We start from the raw sequence: 20,909 nt of genomic DNA on the forward strand, positions 1-20,909 counted from the left end.
CATGTGAATGGTATCAGCATTTCCTAGGTAGATCTCAGCACTTTCTTGTTATGGTTTGTCACAGCATGAAATCTTGGAACTTAATCAGAAGAAGGCATGTATTTATCTCCAGTTTTGCTGCTCCCCATATTTACAAATGCTTCTGCATAGCAAAGATTTTAAGAGCTAAAGTTGGATGGAGAACCCAGTGAGAAGTCTATGAGGGAAATGCTAAGACAGGTGCAAAAGGAAAACATAGCCCAGAGCAGCCGCTATTATCCTCTCAACTCTGGGGATGGAAAGACATGTGTATGTATGTATAGATATATTTAGAGACACTTTTTTGTGACAAATGCATTTTTAAAAAGCTTTAGAAGTCTTTCAAATAAGCTGCTGGGCATTTTATTTACAGAATAGTGTCAAGAATTGTAAACTCAATATAATCCCCCTGCAGGGTAGAATAGTCATTATGTTAAGAAAGGTGCAATCATGAACAAAGAGGGAGAGTACTATGACCAGACCATTGCTGGTGGGTAAAATGACTTTGGGGTATTATAGCTGGTGCAATTTGAGCATTGAAAATGGACTGGAAAGTTATGTAAGCTCACAAACATATTTGGATGTTGGTCAGATGATCACTGTGAGTTCTTTAGAACATTATTTATATTAAGTGAATAAGAAGATAATGTCACAGCTCTGATACATGTAATAGCATACAGTTCCACGCTGTTGTTGTCTTTACATTTAAGAACAAGGGAGGTCATACTATGAAAAGAGAGGAAAATCAAACTCTTTGTAATTATTTGAAACTTCTGTGTCACAATTACTGGGGAAGAGATATTTGGTTCAGGTAACCTGTATTTGGCTTCAACTCTGATTTGCAGGTTTCAAAATTTGCTTCAGGTCTGTCCTGGATACTAAACAACTTATAAATGCCACTCAAGAGAGGCTACATTTTTTTTGCCTATAATCTCCACCAATTAGTATGTGATAATTAATTATTTAACATGTATTATCTGTTATTGCAGTAGAAAGGAACTTTGAAAATATTTGAAAATATTACCTAGAAACTTGTTTAAAAAAAACCAAACCTGAAAGAGTTGTGTTTTTACTCACTTTGTATTACTTTGTGATTTTATTCTGCTTAGGCATTCTTCATCAAAGAATACATCTTGAACCATCCAGAGGATGGAGAGAAGATCACACGCTTGAGAGAGCTGATGCTCGAGCAGGTACAGTGGGGAAAAGACTGACTAGGTGGCCTGCTCAGCTGTTTTAAGCAGACAGTAACTTTCTATGCAAGCAGGTTTCTGGATCATGTTAGTATTTTTTCTCTAGTCCTTTCCATCATCACCTTAATTACTTCAAACTATTCGAAATTAAAAGTTGAATTAGAGGCCTGTTCTGTCATGCTCATACACAAATATTTGCACAACATATTTTATCGCTACTACACAATAAACGTCATTTCATTGAAATATTTGATGGCTTCAGCAAATATTTCTTTGACATATTTTACCAATATTACAGAACAAATAATTTCACTGCAAGGTTTGCCATAAGAGCAAAAAGGCATGAAATAATCTTATTGCAATGAAAGATATCTAATGATAATTGGCAAAGTAGGTAGGCAATAAAATAAATGCCAAGTGATTAAATAAACAGAGGAGTATTCTATGCATTATATGATTTTTTAATTCCTTCTTCATTACTTTGTAAGTCAATGACCTTCCAGCCTCAAATATGAAGCATCTCCATTTGAAAATGCTGAAAAAAATTTTTTTAATCAAAGACCTTATGAACTATTTCAGCTTTTTTAACTGACCGTTACCTGTCTTCGTTCTATGCAGCATGTTGAAATTTCAGATTTTATTGCCAGTTTAGGATAAAAAGGTCAGAGTATTGGAATTTGGCAAGATGGAAATTCCACTTTTCATCAGCATTGTGGTATGTTTTTGGTCAGATCAGCTGAATGACAATTTTTAATTGCAATTCAAGCTATAGATAATCTCACTAACCTTTACAATGTAAAGCTGGAGTTAATAACTTCCTGTGACAAAACTGTGAATTCCAAGCAATAGCAGTTAAAGCCTATCTGGCATCCACAGATGATTTAATGTGGAGATTCAGAAGGGCTGGGATGGCTGTGCATGTGGATGGATGTGCTACAGTCCTGACCTTGGGTCAGTGATGCTGTGCAGCTGCATGCCCACTCGCAGGCTGCCTGAAAACATCAGCTAGTAGCTCTCATCCAAGATATTACAACATACTCTAGCTATTTTGTTTTTAAGTTTGACTTCATCTGATTCCTCATGAAACCAGTTCAATATTTTGGATGCCTAAGGCCAAATTTGAGCAAGATTAGAGTTTCAGTAATGTTATTCTGAAGCCTGTCATGCCTTGTGTCAAGAATATACATAAAGCCATGACTTACAGAGGTCTCTGGGGAATTGGAATAGGAGAGGAGGCCATGGACTTCCTTGCAAATGTATTACAGGATCTCTGGTAGATGTGGCTATTGCTGTGGTTTCATGCTTTTTACAACTGTTCTTGTAGAAAATAGCTTTTATTTAAGGTTTAGACCTGCTGCTTTGTAAAGCTACTATTTAGCCAGGTTTTTCACTATATTATCCATAGTGGGTTTTATATTGGAGTTGAATTTGCATAGGTGAAACCTTTGGGAAAGTTGAATAGTAAATGGGAAGAGGCATAAATCCTCTTGTGTGTTACTGCTTTTGGTCCTAGGCCTTGTTTGATTACAGATCTTTCAGGCAGTTAGATTGATGCTTTTAAGGCAATGTGCATTTTGTTAGATTTTTTTTTATTAGTATCCTGGTTGGTGATGAAAGCTTACAGAAAATGTATCAAAAATATATTTTTCCCACACTGCAGGCTCAGATTCTAGAATTTGGCTTGGCTGTGCACGAGAAGGTGGTGCCGCAGGACATGAGGCCACTACACAAAAAGCTGGTGGATCAGTTCTTTGTGATGAAGTCAAGCTTGGGAATACAGGTACATGAGCAGTTGCATGGATAGATCAGGAGAGCACTCAGCTGCACTAAGGATCGTTTCATTTTCCCAAGCAGCAAACAGTGACATCTTCTGGTTGGTTGTCCACGTTACAGCTTGTAGCCTTGCAGAACCACGAAGCGAAGAGAAACATAAACTTTCCATACTGTGCAGAGAAAAGTAGTCACGTTTTACTATCAGCAGTGAGAAGTTAAAATATTTTTCATCCTAATTATGAAGGTGATCCAAAATGCAGATATAACTATTGAAATTACTTTCTGTATCTTACAAAATGCTTAATGGTATTATGTTTATTTGAATTAATCTTCTTTTAATAACTTGCCAGGAATTTTCTGCCTGCGTACAAGCTAGTCCTGTTCATTTTCCAAATGGAAGTCCTCGTGTATGCCGGAATTCCATGCCTATTTCTATGAGCCCTGATGCTGCCAGGGTAATACCACGACGCAGGCAAGTTAAAATACTAGTAACTGGCTTTTGTTATTCATGGAAGATAACCCATAAAATACCTCTATTATGTGCATGCTTTCTTGTATGATCTGCCTGAAATATCTTCAGCCATGAATAGCTGGTATATATATTATCTCTCTCTTTCTCTTCTCTCTCTGTCACCCTCCCCCCACAATCCCGAAATGAACTTTAAAGATTAGTAAACATGTGCTGTTTTCCCATGAGAAGTTATGATTGACAATTAGAGTTAACAATTTTGTATTTCATTATTCTTATATTAGCCCCTTGAGTTACCCAGCTGTCAATCGGTATTCATCCTCATCACTGTCATCCCAAGCTTCTGCTGAAGTCAGCAATATCACTGGGCAGTCAGAAAGCTCAGATGAAGTTTTTAACATGCAGGTACAACTTACTGTCATTCTTCAAGCTATACAGAATCTTTCTTACAGGGCTATTTAGTAAAGTAATGTTTCTGTTATTTAATTCAGAGATCTCAACATTATTGCTGATACTTCTTTTTAAAAACAAATCTTTAAATGGGCTTTTAACCTCATTAACTTAGAAATAACTTTTTATGTAACTGTTTTCTCATGTTTTAATCGAAGCATTAATTTTTTACAAATGCAGTAAGGAGCAATGAATGGACTGTGATGCAAAGTCATCTGACCTTACATAGACCTTTCTGTCTGCTTGTTTTTACAGTGGGATGTAATTGTTTCATTGTATTAATTACATTTATATTTATTTGATGTTTTACTACATCTTGTGTAATTAGTTTAATTCTCTTTATACTGGTTTGCTATTTAGAAATACTGATAATCTGCTCTAAGATATTACAAGTTCTTTGTTCTAGTGAAAAGTATACTATAAATTTTTGTTTTCCAAACTAATAAGTGTGATGTGGTAACAACAGTATCTCTTCTATATGCAGCCTAGTCCGTCTACCTCAAGCCTGAGTTCTACTCATTCTGCTTCACCTAACGTGACCAGTTCTGCTCCATCCAGTGCCAGAGGTCAGTGCTCATCACTTGTGGTAAACCATATTAAATTATACTTGATACATTACACAGCTGAATGTCTACATGACAGCACTGGTCAGACATCAAATTTAGCCAATTATTTGAGGAATATGAATTATTGGGGACAGAGGATTTCTTTGTCATAAGCATAGAATTGAAATGTTTCACTGAATGAATTTAATCACTCGACACATTTATTTCTAGCCTCTCCTCTGTTGTCTGACAAACATAAGCATTCCCGAGAAACCTCTTGCCTGTCTCCCAGAGAGAGGCCCTGCAGTGCCATCTACCCTACTCCTTCGGAAACTTCGCAGGTAAGAAGTTTGTTCAGAGTCCTCAGAGCACAATAACTCAGAAGACACATGCTGAACTTGAGCGGATTCAGTCTACTCATTGTTTTTAATTTTCAAGGGATTTTTTATGTTTTTATAAGCAAATACTCTAAAATATTTTACATAAAAAAGATGTGAATAGAATACATGATACTTCATCGCATTTCCGCTTGATTTCCCTAGGTTTAGATCTGTTTCTATACATTTACTCAATGCAGTGAGAGAGAGAGACAGAAACTTAGCAGCTGACACAGCCTGCTTGTGTGGAACAACAGCATTTGTTCTATCTAGGGAAGAAGGAAAAAGAAAGAAAAACTGTTGTTGTGGCAGTTATCCTTGTTGACTTCCCCTTTATTTCTTCTGAGAAAGCTAATCCTAGCCACTGTGAGATAATAACCCATTCCATGTGGCAATTCCTATTTTTCAATGTAGTTTCAGAAAAAAATCATAGACATTTCGTTACTCCAAAGAAAAAAATTAATTGTGTTCTTACCTTAAAATACTGTTATATAGGTCTTTATGAAATGCATTTCTTTTGGGTTTTCTGAAATGGAAAATGAACTTGGTGAGCTGGCCAATATTGAATTCTTATTTCATCTTTTCTTATTAATGGACCTATTTTCCTTTTAAGTGCTTTCCTTTAACACAATTGCTGTTTTAAGCTCTGCCATCACACAATGCACCTCTTGCTGAAGCTGAGAAAGATAAGAACATAAGTACAGTGTTAAAAGCCCTCCTTTCAACACTGATTTCTACCAAAAGTTTTGCCTCTGATAAAAATCAACTTGCTAGTCCAGGATCCTTTGTTTTAGAAATTATTTATTGGTTTCTCATTAGTTCTTTTCTTGTCCCTTATTTCTTCAATTATTGAAATGGCTCTTGATTTAATTTTTTATTTCTTTTCTGTTTAAGTCCTCATGCTGTTATCTGAGGGCTTAAGAAGTAATACTGAAGCTTAGCCAGACTTAAGGACAGTTCTACTTATAGTAGATATATCTACTGGGCCCTTTCTCAGTGGTAGTGGAGTCAAAACAACATACAGGAAAGATCAGGAGATGTTTAAATAAAGCGGTTTTATGGTTTGCCGCAAAGAAAAATTATCCCATTTTTGCTCCCAGACTACAAACTCTTGCTTTGCCAAGTGGAATGCGACTTCTATCCCCCATTCTATCCGAGATTCCATAAGGGAGGCTGAGGAGCTCGTAGGCCCAGTCTCCGCTCTCTCTGAGACTCGCCCAGCAGGAAAATCTCCCAATCTGTCTCTACCCTCAGTGTCCCATGAGAGGGTAAGTAGAAAATTAACTTGCTCATACAGTGAAGTATGTTTAAAAGGTGAGAAGGTCTGACAGTTTCTTTCTGCCCTTATAACCAGAAATGAAGATATATCTTTCTGGGGAAAGGTGAAATTTCTTTCTCTGGTGCTCTGTTCCCATAGAAGTAAAAATGGACTGTGATCACAAACAAAATCATGATTCTTTGCCTTCTGATTAAGAATGGGAAAAGAAATCCTCAGGACAATTGTAAGGAGATATCTTAGAGGTACCTGCAGCTCTCATTAGAATTTATCTGCTCAAACTGTTCCTTGTCCTTTCTACTTTTATTCTAATACCAGTTAATTTCAGTAGTCTTGGCTGGAGCTTCACGTTAAGCTAAAGAGGAAAGGACGACCCATTTATGAAAGACTTTGTTACAGCTTAATGAAAGCAATTTTCACATTAATGTTTCAGTTGGGAAAGATGAGATACACAGGCAAATTCCTGCACTGGAACTCCTCTCAGGCCATAGCTACCTTATTTAAGGAAGTTTGATGGACTTCATAGAACAAGACCACAGCAGTACTGCATCCACTTTCCTCATTAAAATTGATGCTCAAGGTTATGTACAGCTGCTTTCAGTCAACATCCATTTGTGCTTGCTTTGTGATCTCTGGCTGAGTGATTGTACAGTGTCTCTCCAGCTCTTCCCATAGTCTGAAGAGAAATGCCTGCTGTCATTGACTGGTCAACAAGCCTCCTTAGTTTTTGCACTATTACTCTTCCTAATGAAGCTTTTCAAATTTTACATTTTTGGGGTTTTTATTTGTGTGTCATTAAACATCCTGTGATTGCTCTTGTTCTTCCATATGGTTTTAAATTCCATTCTTTTGGTATGTCCTTGTTTCTCTGTATTTCATTCAGCTTTTGTCTCTTTATCTCCTCCAATTTCAGTTGCTATTTCAGCCTTTGCTCTTTACCTTCACAACAGAAAACAGACTCAAACATTTGTGTACCACATCCTAGTGCACTGCAGACTTGGTAGGCAGTGAAAATTCAATCCAGATCAGGCAGGAACACATTTTTGTCACATTAGAGTACCTATGTAGTTGCACCATCTCAGTTTAGTGGTAACTTCAGGAAAACAGATATTTCCCGACACAGTATGACTCTAATATGACATGCAGAAAACATAGTGTAGCTCAATGTCTACCAAAGAATTCTCTCTATGAGATGCTTGAAGTCCAATTGAATTGGGCAGGTATGTGTTCCTCGCTTTGTAACATGGAGCTGCAACATGTTAGATCCATGAAGATTACTTTGCAGCTGGGTTTGCCATCTTGTGGAACCACAGCATAGTGCCTCATCAATTTGGCATGGTCCTCTGTGAACAGTATAAAGAGATACAATACTAGGATTTTATTTGGATTGCAGTGATTTTCTGATCTTGCTTAAAAAACAAAACAAAACAAAAAACCCCAAACAAACAAGTAAGAAAAAAAAAAGTAAAGTTTATCTTGCTGTCATTTCCTATGGAAAGTACATCTGAATTACTTGTAGGATTAACTGTATGTTGTTTATATCTGTTATCAACACAAACCAGGGACTATGGATTATTTGAAAGCTGGTAAAAAAGTAACTAATGGAATTTTAAAATTAGTTCATAAATTTACTGTGATTTTTTTAAATAAATGAATATTCAGAAAAGACAAACATGCTTTGTGGGTCAGCTCTTATCTACTAGAGAAGTAAGGACACTGTTACCAAAAAAATCAAGGTTGGAAAACAATACACAAAACTTTTCTGAGGTAACAGCCATAACTTGAACATTGTCAAACAATACACCTTATTCAGATCCTGATTCTTTAATGAAATTTTTGCAGATACATCCCTCTATTTGTTTAGTAATCTGTATTAATCTGTCAAGACACCACTTGAGGAATGAGCTTTATTTTGTTTTTTAAGGTGCTGGAAACTGTCAGAACTCAGTAGATAATAATCCTCCCTCTGATTTCAATGTGTACAGTTTTCAGAAAACTAGTTGACTCCCTATCTGTACACATACACTTTTATTAAACTGTTTATGTTGTTAGATCTCGTTTATCACTCTACCTTCAAAGTAGACCTATGTAGTGGGGATAATATCAAAAATATATTTGTTTTCTTAAAGACTCCTGAAATACAACAGCAACTATGTGTAAACCATGCTGTTCTCAATTTACAGAGAATGCTGTTTAATCATATTGGAGATGGTGCTTTGCCACGAAGTGATTCCAATCTGCCTGGCCCTGACAAAGGTAAGTGGAAATCCTGCAACATACCAATCTTGGAAGCAATGAAAATTGATCATATTCCTGTAGCATGCCAATTCTTTTAAGTGCATACTGTCATCTCCACGTGTCAAAACATTCTGACTAACTAAATTACACTAACAATGTTAAGTTTCAATATACTTTGCTAAAAATGGGAGAACATGGTGTTTGAACGGAGTGTTGCACTCAAAAGAGGCCCAGAAGTTTGCAGGAGGATGAGATGGAGCAGCAGGTTGCAGCCTGCTGCATGTGAGAGCTGTCTTTTCTGCTTCTTGAGAGAGATAAATGGGGTGATGAGCCACCTTCTGGAGACTGAGGCAGAGAGAAGCTAAAGAGTTGGGTAGAAGTTGGTACATGCAAGTCTTCTTTACCAAATATAAATCAGTGTGCTCTTGTTACACTCTCACTGAAAAGAGCAATTTGTGGTTCGTTTATTTTGGGGGATTTTTTCTTTTAATTATGGTAAATGAGAAACGTATGAATTTCTGTAGACAAAATACTGCCTTTTATAATTTTGCGCATGAGGAAATCCAATATTGTTGGCAGAGTTATTGTGCCATGATTTCATCATGTGCTTCACATCCGTAATATGTTCAATCATTTCATTATGGAACCTTTGTAGTATGCTGAATAAAGGATACAGTTCAATAGGTATATATTTGAAGAATATACTATAACAAGAACTGACCGGTAATCAGATTTTCTTTAATAAGAGCTGTTTTTTTAGGTATTTTTGTGTCCAAGTTTTTATGAAAGCTCAGGTGGGATTTTTCACAGGGCTGAAAATCATATGAAATAATTTAACATGAAAATGACAAAACTTTTCCATTGGCCTATGCAGCCACGTAGATCACAGAATTGTTAAAATAAAATATTTATCTTCTGGAGGTTTTAGGAGTCCAAAGAACTGACTGCTTAAATGACTTAAAAGAAAAAATTGGTTTGTCATGAGATTCAGGCATTTGAAGTACCTAGGTCTGGTGCCAAGCGGTTTTTAGGATGAGAGCAAAGCCATACTGCTAGATGACATCTTACAATAAAAAGTAAACACTGTATTGAATATTTTGGCAATAAAAAGCAAAATTATCCTCTAGAAAATAGATTATTCTGTGCACTGTTCCCAGGGTCAACTAATGTGCAATTATACTGTAACAGTATTGTTACAGATATGAAAACAATATAATATGTGCTGTACTTATTGTATTAAGTCTGGTATATACTGGGGTTGCAATCCTGAGAGCTCTCATTGTTGCTATGATAGCAATAATCGATGCCATCAGTTAGCAACAATACTTTGCTTTTTGTTTCATCTTTGGAAATAAGCACAGGATCCATGCATACGATTCTCTACTCACAATTCAAACAAACAAATGAAGGAAATTGTCATGGTGGGTTAAGATGTTTGAGGCTTTGAAGATGTTTTTGGATAGTTAAGGGGAAGGTTTTGAAGCATTTTTTTTTCTTCCACTCTTCTTTTTTTTTTTTTTTTTTTTCAGTAAGTGTAATGATAGTTTTGTGTTTCAAATTAGCTTCTGTCCTGTCCACGTTAAATGCTCTGTCTTTCTGTCTATGTGGCTTCTTTCTAATATTGGTGACTTCTTGATAACATGAGATAATCCAGTTCTGTCAAGGACGCTGTTCCAGACCTTATGCAATCATTCAGTTAAAGTCATGGAATTTGGTAAAGGTAAAACACAAACAAATACAACAGCCAATTTTATGCATGTCAAGGTGATAGTCAATTTACATGGTTAAGCAAAGATCCTTGACCATGGATACAAACAGCGCATAGAAATTTTCTCAATCTGCGATAATTTCTTAAGTTGATTTTTTTTTTTTTCTGTCATACACTTTTAATTTCTTCCAATTTTTACTCCCTTCATTTTATGTAGTCTATGCAGGTAACAAAAGACTGTTAGCATGGAAAGTTTTATGAAGAAGGTTGATTGGAATTTGGCGAGTTCCATTGTCTAGTCCCTTCTGTGTATAAAATGAGTTAATGGAAAGAGTTTACAAATAGTCTGTTCCCCTTTGCCTGGAAACCTCTAAATAGGAGTGTGGTGCAAAGATAAACTGATTATATTAACAGGCTTCAGGCTTACCTCCCTTTGTGGCTGGATTTGCAGTGCACCAGAATGCTATCTCAGCTGCTGCTGTTGATGGCCCACAGTGCTATTCAGTCACAAACTGACCTGAGGGCCAGATGCACACATCAGGCAACTAGGACACTGACAGCTGTTATTTAAGAGCTTTCCAAGTGCTGATGTAATCATGAGAGCTTTTCAGGCATGCTTATTAAGCTGTTTATCATTTTCACTCTGTGTATTCTTACCTTCATGGATAAAGGCAAGTCAGAGAACTGGAACTGTTGATGACTGTAACAGCTTTTTCATTCTCTTCCAGCTGTAAACACAACCCCCAGCAGCTGGAGCCTGGATAGTGGAAAGGAAGCCAGAAACACATCAGAAAGTGGAAAACTTATATCTCCTCCTGTACCACCAAGACCTGCACAGACTGGTGAGTTAATGGACATTTCAGGCAAAGCTCCAGTACTTTAGGGATTCTTTCCACTCTGATTAATGTTTAACTTCTTGGGCAGGTTAGCTTACTATTTGATTTCTTACATGAAAGGCTGTAGAACTGCCTCTGTGGGTATTTTAATCTCGTTAATGTTCTCTGCAGTATTCTGTTTCCAGTACTCTGCCCCTTCACTTAATGGCTGAGTAGTTTCAGACAGTTCGTGCTAGTACTAGGGACGATGATCAAATTTAGTTGTTTGATTTTATGATAATTGGAGGTTAGCAATCAGAAATGATCATTAACCACAAAGAATCTTACTGACCAGAAAATGCACAGCAATCATGCAAGTATATGAGTTCTGTTACTATAACCAATTTGCCCTTCAAAAGATTAATTTTTATTTAAAGAAAAGGCTGCTTGAGTGACACTATCAATATAATTGTTCTCAATGGTGTGAATACACTTTTTGCATATTAGACGTATGTCTCAGGCATGTTTCCAGTATATTTGCAGGTAAATGTTTGATATATTATGTATTGTCCTTTTTCTTATTTGATGTACACATACATAATATATTTCTGAAGAACAAAAAGTAAAAAGTTGTAATACTGACTCTTTTTTAAAGTTCTTTTATCATTTGGTAGGATATAAACCAATCTACCGTGATGTAAAATTTGTCAGAAAAGGCAGATACAGAAATTTCTTATACTTGGTTGTACTGCAAGATCATCCTGAGAACAAGTAAGATAAATAAAATCTCCAAAACTATTTACAACCATCAGGAAAGTAGCTAGAGGGAACCAGAGATAATGTCTATGTATCAAATGATCTCCTATCCACTTAAAAAGATTTCTTAGTGAAAATTGTAATGCCAAGAGTGCACTGAAATCTTTCTAACTTTACAGCATCACCAGCAAGACACATAGCCTCTGTTTCTCCTTCTCCTGCTGGCAGATCACCAATGAAGGTAATGTCTTATTGCAGTGAATTGCCTTTGTGGGACAGATCTGGAGTGTGTTCTGGAGTAGATAGTGTATATATATAATGTAGATTATTTAGTATTATATTATGTATTCTTTTTGTTATCATGTGCCTGTACAAAAACCATTCACAAGGATAAGTAGCCATAATAGTTGCTGCAGTTCTGAAGATTTTAAAAAATGCAGTCAAGAAACCTAAGCCTCAGAATCTTTAGCCTCTCAGTATCAGGCTTCTCACTTACATGGATAATCAAGCTCACCAGAGTCAGTGGACAGAAGAGAGAGTAAGAAATACATGTAAGAGGTGTCTGATGGTCCACCTACTCCAACCATGGAACAAGGGGAGATGCCAGCTAAGGAGAACCTATTGTGCAACTCATTCCTCTTATTCCTCCAGCATTCAGGGCTGTTAGATTAGAGGCTATGTAGAGAGTAACCCCTGCTTCAGTCATTTTAGTGTCTGTTTCCTTTGCAGAATGATCCGGGGAGGTTGTGTAAGAAGTTGGAAGTAGTTTGACACCTGCCAGTAGCATACATTAAGTAATAGTCTGAATAAGTACTGGTTCTTCTCTAGCAGTTAAAGCAATTGGGGATCCAGGCTAAACGGAGTAGGTTTCCTTTCTATTTCAAGAAACATTTTGAATGTATTGGTACCCATATATTGGTACCCATTTTTTTGCTGGAAAACTTGACTCAGAAATCTGTGTATTGCACAGCGCTGGAGGACACAAACATGCAACCTGCTTATTCCATGCAAACACCAATACTGGCAGACTGCACAACATTAGTCTTGGGCATAGGCTTTACTGCACCATTGAAGCAGAGATAATTCTGTAGTTAGAAATACTAGAGTCAACAATGTGGAAGGAGAGCAAATAGAAAGGAGCATGACTGGTGCTTCAGGACACTCAGATGCAAGGACAGAGGGAGGCAGCCCTGCCAAAGTGGTCCCTCAGCAACCCAATGCCTAACTAATACTACAGAGGTATACATTGCCTGAGGAGGACAGTGGCACTCCAAAATATTTCCTTTCCTCCTGAGGTCCTCAGTCACAAGTCCATAGTCATTCTCCTGTTTGTCTTCCCATAAGCCTGTAACATTTCCACTTGTGGCTGCACAGTGGTCCAAGGTCAACACGGAGCAGTTGTGCTGGCCAGCAGAGTGCCCACAGTTCTATTACTGTAGGGTCCCTTGGGCTGAAGTGAGCATCAATCCCAGGTTTTGTGCTAACTGCTTACTAGGAAGCTCTTTAGAGCATTAGGATCTGTACAAAGATGAGTGACTTTTTTTTTTTTTTTCCTGAATGGACTTGGTACTGATGATTCTTAGGTATGTTTGAAGTTTGTCCTAGCATTTTCCTTCTAGAGGTCTGGACAGAATTTAAGCATTTTACAGACAAAGTCTGGATTACTGCTTAGGAGAGGAATGCTGGCCCAAAATACTTCTGAGAGCTGCTGGATTGCACTTTGAGCATGAATTTCCAGACTCTTTTGGTGTCTAGATTGTTACTTGCTATTGGTGAAAGCTGTCTGCACTGCTATCAGGAACCATGTGCTTACCCCTGCAGGCTTTAAGCATACTTGCTCTTGTTCAGAATGACAAAAGCAAAGGTCCTAAATCTTATCTATAGTCACTTAGTCCGAGTGTCAAGTGTCCTTGGAAATGGAGCCAAATATATAATTTACTTGAAAAATTGACCCTGGATGTTTGTGGGAGTAGGAGTGCAGCTGCAGCCTCCTCACATGCAGAGGAATGGAACATGAAACAAGTAGTTAAACAGGCTCCTCAAAACGTCTGAAATGTCTTCACCATGTATTGAGCTCTAAAGAAAACTTTCTCTGTTTTGCCATAGCCATATACAGGGGCTTAATTTTTAGCTTGTGTTCTAGCAGTGTGCTTCCAGAGAAGGTCATCCTAGTATACAAAACCCACTGATCTTAATTAAATATTTTTCCCCATTGATTTCAGTGTTCTGTGGATCCAGTCCTAGATGGATAACTAAAATTATCTCAACAGCATAAAGTCAGTGTAGCCAGCTCTATACACCCCTGCCCCTCTACTCTTCCTCCACTCCCACCCTTTTTGCATGGCTCACACTTTCACCTCAAGCTAAGCAGCTGAGCGCCAACCAGTCTAACAACAATTGGAGTGAGAAATTTGTCTTGAATGTGATTTCTCCATCCCTTTTTTAGCCTGTGCTTGAAGCCATTAAGTCTGGATTGTCTCAGATGACTCCAGTCAAAATTAGATCTGTTGCAAAAACTTTTCAACTTGGAAAGTGTGGGATAACCTTTTACAATTTTCATTTGAAGTTCCTTCACTGGAATAGGATTGCTTTATGTTTTTAGGTAGGCCTTTATTGTCCCTACCTTTTATTTTTTGTCAGCACTGTGGTTGCTGCTTGGGCCCTCAGCTTCCTGTCCCTCACCATTCCTGAGAGACCTGCGAGGCTGCTGATGCAGCCCCTGGCCACCTGTGCCCTTGTCTCAAAGGTGGTGTGTTGTGTTTGTGTGTCCGAGGAACACCTGGGAGATGGGGGAGAGGAAGGATGGAGAATCTGCAGAAAAAATGCTGTCTGCAGCAGCAGTGATGCCTTCACCTCCTGCCATCCTGCTGCTGCTGAAGGGGAGCAGGAACAGCAGCTGAAGGGGGCTGGCACCCATTAGTGGCTCTTACATTGACACGTGCTTTGGGTTTCCCCTCCAACGCTGATATTATGGTGCACTTGGAAATGATGCCACGATGTAAATGCACTTGTCACTGCATGATGATGCACTAAAGCTGTGAGGAAAAGCTTTGGAAACTGAATTTGCGATATGAGAGCCTGCAGTAGGCAGCAGTGGCTGGGCTGCAAGACCTGTGCTTTGGCGTTAGGGGGCAGGACACTCCCAGGTATTCCCTATGCCAGGTGATGCATTCCACTTGCAGCTGGGAAAACTAAGAGGGCATTGTAAAGGCTTCCAGATTTTTCCAGTGTACTATGATAGTAAGATAACATTTAAATGCGGTTTTAGTTCCACTTATATGAATTACTGGCATGAGCACTATCTACAGTGCACCCAGGCACTATTGAAATGAGCTTTTTATTGGTTTCTTACTGGGTCTTGATTAAACAGGGGCACAGAGTCCATGCACTGTATCTGTGTATGTTTTCAGTCTCAGCACGGAAACGGTCTCCTTCATATACCCCAGGTAAATTCTTCTTCCGCCCTTTTTTTTGAGCAGGGGTCTGTGCAATCATTCACACCGTCTCCAGTGGAGTATCATTCCTCGGGGCTCATATCAAACTCTCCGGCACTGTCAGGGAGTTACAGCAGTGGCATCTCTTCACTCAGCCGATGTAGCACATCAGAGACATCAGGCTTTGAAAGCCAAGGCAGTGAACCAGCAGTGACTGTCCCAAGCTACAGTGTTTCTGAGGAGCCTGTGAGAAAAGAAAGCAAAACCCCGCCACCCTACAGCGTGTATGAGCGGACTTTGAAAAGACCCGTTCCTCTACCTCACAGCCTCTCCATCCCGCCCGCCGCAGACCCACCGGCACTGCCACCCAAGCCACAGCTGGTTCGGCCAAACAACCTGGAAAACAGCACCAGGAGGACTGAGCAGGTTCCCCGGCCCAGGCCTCTGCCCCGCAAAGTCTCTCAGCTATGAGAAGCCACTTTTATATTTAATTGCAACCAATTCTTTACTGTTTAAGAAATAATATTTTTTAAAAATGGTAAAACTGGTTTAGTTAGGCACTTTAATATTTTGCCCACCTTTTCTTTTGAGTAATTTTGAAATGCTTATTAATATTATGTTGCACATTTGAAATGAAATTACTAATTTAGGTTGCCAGATATTATAGGAAGCATGAATGAGAGGATTGTTGTTTTGGTTTTTTTTAAATTTTATGATGGTGAATACTGATAAATTCTTTTATTTGTACATTATTTTTATTTAAAAAATTAAATCTAAAACCCTACAACTCTCATCTGAGTGAGCCAAATGCTTCTTACAAAATGCAGAATATACTGACTGGATCTTTACTACAAGAGATAAATGCACGCTTTCTAACAAAGTAGTCTGTAGACTAGGTTGTTTCTGCATATAGGCTGAAAGGAGTTTCTCTAATGAACAGGTTGGCCATTTTAAATGTACGTGGAAAAACTGGGATATAATGCAAGTTATACTGCAGAGAAGTGTTGTAAGAATGTGGTTTGGAATTTTTGAAACACGCTTATGTTATTTTTAAGATGGATAAATACCTGTATTTCATTCAGTGTACAGCACCATTCTGGTGAATCCTGATAAGGTTTTGTGCCATTAATGTATTATTGTACCTGACACATCCTTTTTCTTTTTGAGGTGCAATTTACTTTTTATTCTTCCAGTAGATGTACTTTTATTGTTTTGGGATTTTTTTTTAAAGCAAGCAGTTTGCTAGTGGAGGCTCTCTGCTGTTTTTGAAAGTTCACCCTAGAATACAATCTATGTATGAAATAGGTAAAAATTAATTGTTTGTTTAACTTGTGCACAAGAATCAGTACTGACTAATAATAATGGCCAGTCTTCGCGAGCGAAGATCCGGGGAAGGTCTTTACACCTTCCAGCCTGCGCATTGGATTTTTTAGGTGAGACACAGTGTGCGCGGAACTGAGCCCACCCTTTAATCCTAAGGTTCATCTACCGGGGCCAAGTGAGCTTGGACGGTGGCAGCGAGGTCCTTAGGACGTAGGTGGGTTGCCTTTAAGGGCTAACGAGCCCCACCTGCCCGGGAGTGGCGGGCTCAGTTCCGCGCACACTGTGTCTCACCTAAAAAATCCAATGCGCAGGCTGGAAGGTGGAAAGACCTTCCCCGGATCTTCGCTCGCGAAGACGGGCAGTACTGACTAGTACCAAGGCAATTCACTAAATGAGCAAATTTTTAAAAATACAAATTGCCGGTTATTCAATTCAAAAGCTAATTGCAAACATTCTTAATAATTTTGTAAAAATCTAGCAAAAATTCTGAACAGTTCTTTCAATGTGTATATGCCATTGGAGACAGGTTTTGGTTTTGGATTTGCTTTTTAGCTTGAGTTTATCACCATCATCTTTATTGTAGCAGAATGGTGTTTGGCCTTAGGTTGTATTTAGTGACCGGCATCTGAAGAGGTTTGGAAAGCTAATGCCAACATGTAGGAATGTGGAGGGGAAGGGAAAAAAAGCACCTTCTGTATGTACTTTTTGTATCCTCTTTCTTTTACTGACTGTTTAAATGTGCTTGGGAACAGATGTGTGAACTGCATTTTAAATCATGCTGTTAAAAATATTCTCCCTCTTTTTTTGGGAAAACTCATGTTGATTTTAGCGGTGTTTGATTTGTTGATAGTTTACTGGAAGAAAGTGACCACTTTTTTATATTCTCTCAATTAAACCTTCAGCAGTTACAAGCTGTTGACGGTAGTAATAGAGGTTTTCTATAATAAATGTTCAAGTATTTTTGTACATAATTGGTAAATTTTAATAAGGAGTGTACCATTATGTGAAAAAGAAGCAAACAGTTGTGTATGCAGTAAGATTGTTATAATTATGCCAAATACTTTATGTATGGAAAAAAGAATATTTGTAAATATGTGCTTTTAACAATAATTCTGCCATATTGACTTTACAATTTTGAATGTCAGAAAAAATAATATATGTTAAAATATTTATGTTTTAGTGAAAGTATTCATAACTTGAAAAGGAACATATGAATTTTAGCTTTTTATCTTGCTGATTTCAAAGTCTGAAATTCCTTGAACTAGCTCTTGCTTTCTGCTATAACAGTTTTGTGTCTGTAACCACATTATAAAAGTTGTAGAAGGCTACATATTTATGCTGATATAAAGAATTAATGCCTGAAATTTAAATAAGGTGTCACAAGTAAGATAACAAAACTGCTTTGATTTTTTTTTCCCACCCGTGTAGTTTAATAGATTTTGTTGACTAGTGCTTGAGCACAGTATGAATCAGTGTTATCTGCTCCTGAAGCCATTTTTTTTTATTTCTGGCAGTAAACAGAGTTGATGACTTTATCATTTGTGTGCATTACTGGCCAGCTTTGCAGCAAAACGTTTCAAAAATCTCTGTTTACTTAGACACTCATATATTGGTTGCTGCGTAATATTAATATGGAATAAATGAACTTGATTAATCTTTACTTGTTTTCTGCAGAATGAGAGATTATAATTCAGTTTGTCACAGAATGAAAGTTCTGAATCCTTGTCTTGCTAAATCCGTTTTTGGTTTTTTTTTTTTCTGTTAACAATCTCCTGATGGATTGAGTTTTCTCCCTATTTGGATCTGTAATTGCTTTGTGAGACAAGGTGGAGAGTATTGACCTGCTCTTCTGAACAACTGAAGAACATAAAACTAGTAAGTTCACTGTAAATTAACCTGCATGAGTGCTCTGTTTTTATAACCATGACATCAGGAATACTCTGAACGAAAGCAAACAGTGTAAAATTGACAGAGAACTCTAAAACCGAGTTGACACATTTTCTGCTTAGCCAGGTTTGACAAATTGATTTTGTAGATCAGCCTTTCAACCTGATTACTTATAAAAAATGTAGTATGAAATTTTGTTATGTATGTTGCAACACCCAGAGCTTGAAAACCTAATGTAAATAAAGGTCTTGTTTGAATTTTATGTATTAGTCATAAATATAATTTTAGCACTTTCTGGATGATGATGAGTAATTCAGAAGCTCATCTAGGAGGACCTATGAGAATAAGTTGCTGTTACTGCTCAATACCTTGAATGTTAGCCAATGTATGCATAATAGGTGAGATGATCTTGTATTCAAATGCCAGCATCTCAAATACAGTATCTTTGAGATGCCACAGAAGCATCTACAGACTTGCCTGGCTGCCTGTGATATGATGCAATTCAGACTGGTTCTCATGATGGGGTAATACCCCTGTAGTGTGAGTGAACTCAGTTATGATGTTCCAGGTCAGATCATAGCCAATAGCCCATGTCCTGAAAGAAGCACAACCTGGTTACCCCTTTGTAGTAAAGGCTTTAGGGTAGTGCAGCTATAGCCCTGTTGATGCAGAACAGTGTCTAGCTGTGTGCAAATCTTCTCTTCTGTATGAAAGTGCCCTCCTGCCTGACCGTTCTTCACTGATTGTCCAACAGCACCTGCAAAAAGTACAGCAGCTGAGCAGAAACATACGAATAGGCAGGAGTCAGTGCCTGAGGTATAAATGATGAAAAGCATCTTGTTTTGATGTAACTGTGGTCAGTGAGGCATGTAGCAGCACTGTCTCAGTAACCTCAGGTTACTTACTCCTCTTGGTAGCTGGATTTTCTGATGATCTGGGCAGAACCTTGACATATGCTGGCCGAAGGGTAAAGTCCCATCTGGTGTGACAGTGTGGAAGGATGTTTGTCACTGAAGCTCTTGAGATTCTGACCTTGAACCAGATTCTGTAGGAGAAAGCCCTTTTCATACTAATTTGTCTTTACCTTCTCCTTGTCATTTTAATTCAGCTTTTGACATAGTTTTAATATAAGAAAGTAGAACGATTAGTTACCTTTGCTAACATTAACAAAAAAATGTTGGGATTAAACAGCTAAACTACACAGGCCTCAGGAACAGGAAAGGTTTAGAGCTGCATACTTCACATGTGCATTAAGCACCAGGATAAAGTGACTCTTTGTGGGTGGTAAAATAAGGCTGCTGAATATTTTTTTTTAAATGGATTGCTCAGTAAGGAACTCAGTGTGTCTGTATTGACTGGCTGAGGGCTATGCAGACTTCAGTGGGGATGCAGCCTATGACATGAGCCTCCCAGGCACAGCTAGGCAAACTAATTCAGGTTAGAACTTGTCACAGCTCCTCTGTAATTGACTGATATTTATTCCAAGAAGACTGTGTTAGAAGGGAAAAGAAGGTGAACAGTGTGTGTAGGGAAACAGGAGGGGTGCAAACAAAACAAGCAAAATCCTTGATGGACTAATAATTAATCCAAGTGTGTTTTCACTCAACCAAGAAAAATAATAATGGTAGAAATTGAAATGCTATGTGAAATAAGCATAATATATATATCTTTAAGCTATTATAGCAAATGTTATACCATCTTAACTGCTGGTTGAGCTGAAGGGGATGGAAGGGAAGCTGGAAGTCTTGAAAAAATACAGAGTGTAGGTATTTTACAAAGGCTTTGGGGTGGATTTTCTCTTTTGCTATGGCTCATCAGATGACAGAGAAGACTGACTGCCATGAGGTGCAAGGGCAAAGAAATTGTAAATAGCAAAGCCCTGCAAAATATTAAAATATTTCCCTGAATTTGCTAAGCAGCTTTTGTTCTTAACCCACAGTGCATAACTGATTTTGCAACTAACATCTCTGTATTTTAGGGAGCAAATCGATGTCCAAATTTCATAGGAAACAGCTGATAGCTCTGATAGCTCGTAAGCTGCTGAAATTTTGGTTAAATATTTAATGTTTTACATCGATTTGCTATTGGAACTAGATCCACTTGTTTATTTCAATTTATTTCCTGAAAATTTTGCAGAGAAACTCTCTGCATTACATTCTTGCTTATTTGTGAAACTTCTATCACTGTTGGGTTTTTTTTGACCTTGCTGACTTCCCTTGAAGTGTCTCCTCTTGCTTTTCAAAAGAAAGACCATCAGCGAGGAGCTGCTTCACTTTCCCATGGGGAATATTTCAGAAGCGCAGCCTGAAGGGGATGCAGCACAGAATTGCTCCATTCCCAGGGGGGACTATCAACAAGGGCCTTGGGAACAAAAGCTGAGGGGGAAGTTCACCTGTAGTACACTTGTAGGAGTTTGTGTTCACACATACAGTGATAGGTCAAGGACTAAGGGACTAATGTAATTTACTAAAATCAGGAGGTGGGATGTAGGTAAGGTCCTGCAGGCTTTACTAAAGGGTGAAGCTCAGTCCCAGCATGTCTTGTAAATTAAAAGACCAGGAAACAAAGCAAAGGATTTTCAAGAAGAAAATAATGCCAGGTAGACACATGGGGAGAGGCAGGGGTGGTGGTGGGAGCAGTGTTGGTT

At 38.1% G+C, this 20,909-nt stretch overlaps 1 protein-coding gene across 4 annotated transcripts in view; it reads left to right on the forward strand.

Annotated features, from left to right (window-relative positions):
* Positions 1-18,524, forward strand: part of DOCK4 (dedicator of cytokinesis 4) — a 241,377-nt gene extending 222,853 nt beyond the window's left edge. For 2 of the 4 annotated variants that reach the window (XM_050324050.1, XM_050324051.1), the window contains 11 exons: positions 1,128-1,211; positions 2,872-2,991; positions 3,335-3,456; positions 3,738-3,858; positions 4,388-4,469; positions 4,680-4,789; positions 5,926-6,093; positions 8,285-8,357; positions 10,776-10,889; positions 11,798-11,859; positions 15,098-18,524. In XM_050324050.1, the coding sequence (XP_050180007.1) occupies positions 1,128-1,211; positions 2,872-2,991; positions 3,335-3,456; positions 3,738-3,858; positions 4,388-4,469; positions 4,680-4,789; positions 5,926-6,093; positions 8,285-8,357; positions 10,776-10,889; positions 11,798-11,859; positions 15,098-15,523 (1,482 nt within the window). In that variant the 3' untranslated portion in view covers positions 15,524-18,524. The remainder of the gene's footprint in view (positions 1-1,127; positions 1,212-2,871; positions 2,992-3,334; positions 3,457-3,737; positions 3,859-4,387; positions 4,470-4,679; positions 4,790-5,925; positions 6,094-8,284; positions 8,358-10,775; positions 10,890-11,797; positions 11,860-15,097) is intronic. The other 2 variants (XM_050324052.1, XM_050324053.1) reach the window with 1 other exon arrangement.
* The last annotated feature ends 2,385 nt before the right edge of the window (positions 18,525-20,909 follow it).

This window comes from Myiozetetes cayanensis, unplaced genomic scaffold (genome assembly GCF_022539395.1).
Source record: "Myiozetetes cayanensis isolate MyiCay16 unplaced genomic scaffold, myiCay2020 scf3, whole genome shotgun sequence".
Classification (NCBI taxonomy): Eukaryota; Metazoa; Chordata; class Aves; order Passeriformes; family Tyrannidae; genus Myiozetetes; species Myiozetetes cayanensis.